This window comes from Elephantulus edwardii, unplaced genomic scaffold (genome assembly GCF_000299155.1).
Source record: "Elephantulus edwardii isolate Elephantulus edwardi_28Jun2011 unplaced genomic scaffold, EleEdw1.0 scaffold00007, whole genome shotgun sequence".
Lineage (NCBI taxonomy): Eukaryota > Metazoa > Chordata > Mammalia > Macroscelidea > Macroscelididae > Elephantulus > Elephantulus edwardii.
This window is the reverse complement of record NW_006399757.1, coordinates 26779974-26789884: the sequence shown is the minus strand read 5'-3', so window position 1 is coordinate 26789884 and position 9911 is coordinate 26779974. Positions and strand designations below refer to the sequence as shown.

Below are 9911 nucleotides of genomic sequence, written 5' to 3'. Positions count from 1 at the left end.
GAGGTGGATTGATTCAGTGACTGGGATAATGGGGATGGGAGTATCAGAGACAGTGCGATTGGCACAGGACAGAGCGGAGTTTCGCTATGAGTCGCAGGCGACTCGATGGCACATAACAACAACAACAATAACAACAATACTGGATCTGACTCAGGCATATTGAAATACTCCTTATATGAATTCTACTAATCTTTTTTTTTTCATTTTTATTATTTTTTGTATGTACTGTCAAATCAGATCTGACTGGTACAGGAGGAGATTGTTCCTCCTTCTCCAACAGAGCATCTGGTGGATTTGAACTGTGCACCCCTGAACTTTGCAGTTGAATTCTACTAATCTTAAATGCTTATTCCGTATTCTAACATTAGCAATACTTTTCTGTCCTGTGAATGTCCACAGGTAAAATAATTTTCAATTTTTGGTTCTTAATGGTTTTCTAGCAAGTGACAGTTATTGACACTGTATGTAGTACAACTTCATATGATGTGTTCAATTGAAGAGACAATCTTCACTGACAAAATATGCTGATTATTGTGTATCATTGCGTCAGAACTGACCTATAGCTGACCCCCCCAACAGGTTTTTAGAGGCAGTTAATCACACAGGAGATTATTCTTCCTTCTGTTGTTGTGTACCATCGAGTCAGGACCGACCCATAGCTATCCTTCCATTAGGCTGTCAGAGGCTTAAATCGCAAGGATGGAGATTTTCCATTTTAGGAGTATATCAGTGATGAAAATCAAATTATCATTTTGTAAGTGACTTATATACTCGTGAATCTCAAGACACAATGGCAATATCAGATAAACTTACACTCATCATCTGTAAATGTACAGTGAGGCCCAGCCTTACAAGATTTGCTCATGGAAACAGATTGAAGTAGAATCTGCTTCAGAATTCAAATGCCTACAATGAGCCTTTCAGTCTAAGATTATCCCTTACAACACTGGCACAAAAAGAAATCCTGCTGGGACAAAGGAACCCAAGACAAAAAAATATAGTAGTTGCCGACTCTCTAAATATAAAGTACAAAATATTCAAGAGCATGCTTCCAATCTTTTCAAGCTTTCCTGTAATGACTGCCGTTAATCCCTGCCAGTCAAACATTTGAGGCAATCAATAGATAAACTAGGAAAATCTCCCATTCATATTATCCTTGCTGTCCTTTTTAGATGGAATTTTTATTTATTGTAGTGTAAGCAGACATGCAAGTTATTAATCATTTAATTCAACAAATATAAGTCTGCAGTCTTCAAGGATGTTGCAATAGAATTTTCTATACATTTACAGCAAAAAGCATACCTGTAGATTTAATAAAACAGCACCAATCCTCATAGCTTCACTTATTTCAAGGCTATACATCAGCTGTGGGAAGCGAGGAGGGCTTTGATTATTTGGAGGAAGCACTTCAATGTACACAGTGCAGATGGAGTGCCTGCGGAGAAGAGATGTGAACAAGACAGTTAAAAAAAAAGCCCTACATAACATATAACAATGGATTGCGTTCAGTATTAGGTTATTGGATTTACAGGGCAGGAAATTTCAAAATTTTTATGGAAAATAATAAAATAATTCAGAGAGAAAGGATGGAAAAGAAAACTACCACTAAAACAAAAATTATATTCTTTACAAAATTATCTCAGTCAGAGGACAGAAAAAGCTTCAGTGCATACTTTTAGCTACTGAGATTAATAGCGCAAATTAAAAAGGAATAGCTATACAAATAAAGCTAATAAATTATCTTGCCTTGACTTCTGACTTTATGTTTTAATGGCAAAAAACCATTCTATAAACATCTAGTAATATGTGCTGTCCTTGGAGCTCTCTGCCTATTAAACTAGTAAAGGGAGTATTCATTAAAATAACACACAAAGCATACACTTTGTACAGTTACTAACATCAATGGTGTAATGTCAGTGCATGTCAGAAGTCAGGATTAGAAAGTTAATTTTGTTTGAAATAGTTAAAAACAAAATTAAGGAGATAAATACATATTTATTTTTTTTAAATTTTGTATTTAAAAGCATAATATAAAAAGCCAGAAGTCAGAATTATTTTAAGTTGCACACTAATAGTAAACTATTTTAATGATAAGAGACTCGTATCTAAGCAAATTGAATTGAATTGTCATTTGTTTATGTTCAAACTCTGAAGTTTAACACGTTGAAAGGTGAAGAAGCAATATGCTCAAGGTTTGTAAAGAGAAAATGAATTAAAATACTTTCATGAAACCTGGAAATTTACAAACTAAAAAAACAAGTGTATGTATATGGTTGTTGTTGTTGTTACGTGCCATCACAATGCCTGCAGCTCATAGCAACCCTCTATATGATAGCTCTGAACCCTGCCCTATCTTGATCCATTCTCACTGACTCCAACACACCTATCCCCAATGTCCTCAGTTACTATGTCAATCTATCTCATTTGGCGTTTTCCTCTCCTGCTCTGCCCTCTGCCCTTCAATCATGATGTCCTTCTCCAAGCATTGGTCCTTCCTCACCACATGCCTAAAGGTTGTGAAACAGGGCTTCAAAATCCTTGTCTCTAAAGAGAAACCTGGATTCACCCTCTCCAAGAGAGACCTATTTGTTTTCTTGGTGGTCCATGATATATTCAATCTCTTCACCAGCACCACAACTCAAAAGTATCAATTCTTCTTCTGACATCCTTAGTCATTGTCCAGTTCCCTCATGCATAGCAAGTAACTGTAAAAACCATGACCTGGATTAGGTGCCCCTTAGTCCCTAGACTGACATCATTACTCTTTAGCACTTTGGAGACATCCTTGACAGCAGACTTCCTCAATTGAATTTTTCTTTTGATTTCCTGAATACTAGTTCCAACAGTGTTGATTGTGGAGCTGAGGAAGCTGAAATTTTGACAACTTCAATTTCTTTTCAATCATGGTGCTACCAATTGGCCCAGTGGTGAAAATCTTTGTTTTCTTGATGTTTAACTTAAATAAACATTGAAGACTGCAGCTTTTGACCTTCTGCAGTAAAAGCTTCAGGTCCTCCTCAGTTTCAGCAAGCAAGATTGTGTCATCTGCATAATGCAGGTTGTTGATGAGACTTCCTCCAATCCTGATGCCATGTTTCTCCTTGTACAGCCCAGCCTCCCAAATGATCTGTTCAGTCTCCCAAATGATCAGTTTGAAAACGTATGAAGACAGGACACTCTACTTTCCTGATTTTGAACCATGAAGTTTGCTCTGTTCTGACAACTGCTTTCTGGTCCAAGTATAAATCATTCTTCTCAAGGTTAGAAACAATTCATTGTGATCCACTCTGTCAAATTCTTTTGCATAGTCAATTAAAGGCAGATAGACATTCTGCTGGTACTCTTTGCTTTTAGCCAAGATCCACATGACATTGGCAATAGCGAATAGCACACCACCACTTACTGTATTTATGCTTTAACATCCTTTTAACAAAATCATGAAGTTCTTATTAAAATGTGTATTTGTAATCTTTGTTTTGGTGAGTATTTTCTTAAAATGCTCAAAAACCATTTCTCATGTGTTTGTCATCAATAAGTGCAGTCAATTGGGTTCTGACTTACAGAGAATCTCCGCACAAAGGAATGCAACTGCCTGATCCTGAACCATCCTTGAGTCTCTCCTGTGCTTATGCCTATTGTGGCAGCTCCTGGAAAGTCTTACATTTCACTGTCCTTGTTGTGATGGCCTATTAAGTGAATAGCTTTGCTGCTGACACAAAGCCAGGTGGTTTACATCCACCCAATACCCCACAGAAGAAAGACAGGCAATATCCTCCCACAGGACTTACTGCCTCTGGAAACTTGCAGGAAGATCTGCTATGAGCTAATTCTCACTCAGTGGAAATGCATTTTTGCTTCCAAAGACCATTCTAACTTTACTTTTTCCAAGACAAATGTGTATGCTCTTTTGACAGCCCCAGTGTAATCCACAGTCTTCTTTAACAACACAATACAAAGTTATCAATTCTTTACTGCTGCGTTCTGGCGGCAGTGTGTATCATATTGGGCTGCTGACCAAAAAGTTACAAGTTCAAATCTACCTGTTGATGGATGGAAGATTTGCAGCCTATGAGACTTGAACGAGTGTCATTATGAGTTGAATCAACTCCACGGGTATGCATTTTCCATTTTTTATTAATCTCAATTAAAATTTAGTCATCAAAAACATTTTTCTGAAATTATTTTACTAATATTTTAATGCATTGTACTTTTTCCAAAGCTTCTGAAAAAAACAACAAAACACTAAAACAACCAATAGTTAACACTGAGAATTGACTTTAAATCTTGTTATTTTATATTAAATCTGAATCCACATTGTTTCTGAGCATTTCCTCAGCAGAAAGTTGTGTATCTGCACAGTACAAATCCATTTGCTGTAGTGGATTTAAAGTATTTCATACTTCATTTGTTACAATGCTATACTAAAACAATCTTATTTTAATTGAAAATTACTTTATCTAGAATTTTGAACCCATCCTACTGCATTGTCTTCATGAAAGAAAGACTTAGTGATCTGGTGTCATAAGGATTACAAGGCGGTTACAGTACTACCCTGTCACACGGGTTCATATCAGTTAGAACTGGCAGAATTTAACAATAAAATGAATTTATAATCAATAAAAAAGATCTGTTACTCTTCCTGCTTATGATTTTAGATTACACTTTTCCTAGAACATTAATATAATTTTATTTTTCTGGTGTGTGTGCGTATATATCTGAAGGGCTCAAAAACTCAAGAAAGGAGTGCATTAAAGATGTATATGTTTTCCATACATTCTCAATCTATATGCAGAAGAGATTATTCAGGAAGCTGGGCTTTATGAAGAAGAATGGGAGGAAGATTTATTAATAACTTGTGCTATGAAAATGACAAAACGTTATTCACTGACTTAGAATTTGAAGCATCAAAAGGCCTTCAATATGGATTGTATCTCAACATCAAGAAAACAAAGATCTTTTCTATTGGACCAGTTGGAAGTATTATGATAGATGAGGTAGGGTAGGGGTGGAATTGAGGTTGTTAACAATTTCTTCTTGCTTAGACCCACAATCAGCACTCTTGCCACCAACAGTCAGAAAACCAAAGACAGGTTCCATTGGGGAAATCGGCTGTTAGGGACCTTTCCAGGGGGCTAAAGAGAAACGTCAGTCTAGAGAAAAAGGTAAATATGATTCAGGCCATGGTTTTCTCAATTGCTCAATATGTATCTGAGAGCTGGACGATGACTAAGGATGACAGAAGAATCTGCTTCTTTGAGTTATGGTGCTGGAGAAGAGTATTGAACATACCACGGACTGCTAAGGGAACAAACAGGTAGGTCCTGGAGAGCTTAACACCGATTGCTTTTTGGAGACAAGGATTTTGAAACTTTATCTCACATACTTTATAAATGTTGCCAGGAGGGACCAGTCCTTGGTGAAGGATCCTGCTTGGAAGGGTAGAAGATCAGCACAGGAGAAGAAAATCCTGGATGAGACAATTGTGACAGTGGTAATGGGATCAAACGTGTCAGGGATGGTGAGATTGGCTCAGGATAGGGCAAGCTTTACAGTCACTGTTCATAGAGTTGCTATGCATTATTATACTGGGCTTGATGACACATACCACCACACACACACACACACACACACACGCACACGCACACGCACACACACACATTTTAAAAGTACAAGGTTTAGAGCAATTTAAATGGCAAAAAAATTCTTTATGAATATGCAGTTTATTAATCTTATCATGACTAAAATAGAAAAAAATATAATGAGGAAACAAATGTACAAAACAAGATTGCAGTGTCTCAATCACTATGTAAGGGGAATAAATAGTTTATTTGACTATATCTCTAATCCTCCTTTTCTGATGCTCTAGTGCTAACAGCAGGTAAAAAATTTCCTTTGTCACCAATATTGTACTTGAGGATGCTAGCTTCTTTCACATCTCTTATGAAGAAGCTATTCAAACAGTTTATAAATATATTCCTACTTTATCTTTGTATAGCCCTAGCTAGACAAGTGGTTAAGCATAGGATTTATACTCACATAACCCTGGGATTGAATTTCGCTAGCATCTCTGTGTACACTTGAGATAATGTCTCTGAACTTCATTATTTTCATTTGTTAAAGCAAAAATTCCCTGTCTTGTAAAGGAACATAATAAAAATTAAAGGATAGTGTAAGTGACCCAATAATAACCTTGTTGTTGTTGTTATTGTTGTTGTGTACCATAGAGTCAGAACCAACCCATAGCTGACACTCAGATGGGTTTTCAGAGGTAGTTAATCACATGGGAGGAGTGCCCGTCCTTTTCCCACAGAGCAGCTAGTGGCCTTGAACTGTGTGCCTTTGGGATTGCAGCACAGCGTCTTGCCATGAGGCCATCAGGGCACCCTAATATTAACCCAGAGGTTGATCATTGAAACTCACCAGTTTTTTTCTCTCTTTCAGAATCTTTCTCTACTGGGGCAAACACTAAGTGAAAACATAGGGAATCCTATTGGGGCAGTTCTATTCTCTCCTACAGGGCTGATATGCAACTAAATTTATGCAGTTGAGTTGGAACTGACTCATAGCTGACCTTCCAGTGGGTTTTCAGATACTGTACTTCCCAGGAGAAGAAATTGTCCATGTTTCTTCCAAGGAGTCTGGTGGATTCAACTCTCCAGAGTGGAGATTGAGATTCCTTCGGGTTAGCAGCTCAGTCTGCTGCCCACAAGGCCACCAGAGCTCCCTAAGAGTTCGATAAAAGTTTAAATCAATGCATTGAAAACCAAAATCAACAATATACTTTTCTTAAAAAAATATGACTTTTCATATTATTGTATAGAATGGGACTTTGACTTACTTTGTTTACATAAAGGAGTATTTTAGAAGGGCAATGTAGTGGGAAAAGAACCCTGCTGCCAACCCTAGAGCAAGTGGTTCATATCTGCTCACTTCTCTGTGAGAACAAAGATTTCCACTCATAATTTACAGCCTCTGAAAATCTACTGAATGGTCAAATGTGAGTCATTTCCGACTGGGGGCACATGACAACAATAATTATATTCTTTTACATTTCTAGACCAAGACTTACAGGCAAGGTGCCTTATCCACAGTGGGGTGGGGAGAGTTAGGATTTGAACTTAGTAAATCAGTATCTCTTTCCAAAGATTTATAAAGTGCTACTTAGCCACCTTAGATTTTGATATCATTGCCTGAGTAATACCTGTAACTAGTGGCTGCAACAACTTTACAAACAAGCAGCTGGGAGGAGAGGATTCCTCTACAAACAGCCCTAAAGCTCCTGTCAGCAATTCTGGAGGCAAGGGATTCACTAGGTGAGCAACATTTTTTAACTGTATCACACCCTACTCCAAGTTCAAAGCTTCCTTCTCACTAGTTAAGCCCTTTCAGCTTTTGCTATTCTTTACAGCTTCAGCCTCTTGGGTCTGGAATATTTTATAACGTCTTTACAAGAGTATCAGTCTTTCATGGGTCATTAAAACCTACTTTACGCTAAACCGGCTATACTTGTGTGTATTCCCCTTTTCATTCCCTTTGAATTGGAGAACGAAAATAAAAACGGCTTTACACGCAATCCTACAATAAGGTCTTCTAACTTGCTTATTACAGACAGTAAAAAAAATTAGAATTTTCAACTCAATAAAAGAAACTAGGCCTGAGGTAGAGGCAGAGAATAACCGTGCCACAGTACGTTTGTCTCTTTCATTCCCATTTACTCCGGTCCTTATCCTCTATTCTAAAAAAAAAAAAGCCAAAATTACTCATTATTTTCTTTTTCTATGATTAGCATAAAGGGGTATCTGGGAGATGATTATGGTTCAAGTTCTTCCCTTTTCTTAAGTTTGATATTCTCACCCTGCCTTACAATATACTGAAATAACCCCTGGCTGTCTTAAGGCTTACCACCTTTTAAAATTCTATTTTCATTTTATCTCTGATGTCAGCAATGTGTCAGAATTAGTTTCTCTAGAATTGAATACCAATAGCGTTAACTGCAAAATGATAGCATTAGAATAGTAATAAATAGGAGTAATTCAACAACATCAGTTAAGCACATAATAAAATAGGGCAGCCACTAGATAAATAATAACTTTTTATGTGAGTATTTTGTATTTACGTTTTACAGCTAGTCCTAAATGCATAAAACTGAGCATCTATGTAATACAAATTTTATTTTTCTAATATATCCAGCTTGATGCAGATAAATCTCCAATTCTAAAAAAAAAAATAAAAAACCCATAAAGCATTTCTTCTTTTATTTGGTCATGAAGGTCAAAGTAGAAAAAGAAACCTATTTTCTCAGATAAACTTAAGATTTTTAAAGATCTTGAAAACCATCAAATTTAATGGTCTAATTTTACAAAAGGAGATTAAAAAAATCAGAAAGTTTAAGTTATTGACTAAGGTTACAAAGTTAATTAGCAGCAGTAGATAAACTTAAAAGCAAGGCTTCTAAATTTTAAATCTGCTTATCCTTTCTACATATCATAAGACTAGATTTTTGAAGTAAACAAAATTTTCACCACTTTAAACTATGTGTTTCTGTATGTGAGTATAAAACAACCTGACTTATAATGAAATTACTAACCTAGAGGAAAGCATAAATTATTTCAGATCTTGGCCTCAGACTATAGCAATTAAAATCCATTTTTTTGTGCAAATTAACATGTCTACCTTAGTATTTATTCTAAGAACATAGTAGAATGTCAAGACAAAACATTTGGGAAAATACATTAATGTTCTAAATTAGAACAATTGCATGTTTGTTCTATTTCAGATCCCAAGTTAGTAGAAATCCAATTTTCTCCCTTTTGAATTTGATTGTCAGTGAATATAATTGAATAATATTTATATTAGTTGGTCTTCTTTGTACATATATGTATGGTATCCGATATCACCCAAAATATTCTACTTTAGTATAGATCTTGGAATTGCCTTTTTAACTATGAATGCAAAACAAGTCTTCCCAAGTTTTTTTATTCCTTGAATTGTAGATCTTATAATTGTATGATTCAAAGGGGCCCATGCCAGCACATCTCAGTTCACCAATGGCTAAAATGCTGAACTTCATTCATTCCATTTAATTTTTTACTTCTAGTTTTCCTAAATTCATGCTTCATCTATTAATGGTTGTTTGCAGTTGTTTTTCCTCACTTGTTAGTGACCCTCCATCTAGTGACTGTGCCTCTACTATAGCTCCATATGATCCTCTTTTGTTTGTAATGTTTTAGAGGGTTTCTTATTTCAGAATTAAATGGCCTATCCTGCTTCCTAGTCTGTCTTATTTTAGGACCTCTGCTGCAACTTGTTCATTTCTCAATCTGTAAGAAAGGAAACACAAATTCAGGCCTTTAGTTTCAATACTGAGACATCAATTGGGCAAAATCTTCAATGATTCAGGAAGCATCAAAATAAGAGTGAAGGAATACATGGAGTCATAGTGCCAAAAATACTTGACACTGAAAAATTATAGGAAGTACTATACAAACAAAAGCCAATGATAATAAAGAAGTTGAAGCTCTGCTGAAAACTAGAAAAGAAAAGAAAAGAAAGGCCCCAGGGATTGATGAGGTACCAATTGACAGGTTATAAGTAACAGACACACCCTGGATGTGTTCAGTAGACTATGCTAGGAAAATTGGAGGACAACTGTCTGACCGACTGACTGGAAGAGATCTATATTTGTCCCCCTTCTTAAGAAAGGTGATCCAGTACAATGTGGAAATTATTGAATGATAACATTAATATCACTTGCAAGCAAAGTTGTTGTTGTTGTTGTTGTTATGTGCCGTAGAGTCACCTGCGACTCATAGCGAGCCTATGTACAACAGCCCTAAACTCCGCTCTGTCCTGTGCCAATCGCACTGTCTTTGACATTCCCATCCCAATTATCCCAGTCACTGAATCAATCC

General features: G+C 36.3%; 1 protein-coding gene across 1 annotated transcript in view; it reads right to left on the bottom strand.

Annotated features, from left to right (window-relative positions):
* The window catches only part of PCDH15 (protocadherin-related 15), a 454971-nt gene that overhangs the window by 361252 nt on the left and 83808 nt on the right, over positions 1-9911 (bottom strand). Inside the window, exon 13 of the mRNA XM_006880391.1 lies at positions 1303-1435. Within this exon, the coding sequence (XP_006880453.1) occupies positions 1303-1435 (133 nt within the window). The remainder of the gene's footprint in view (positions 1-1302; positions 1436-9911) is intronic.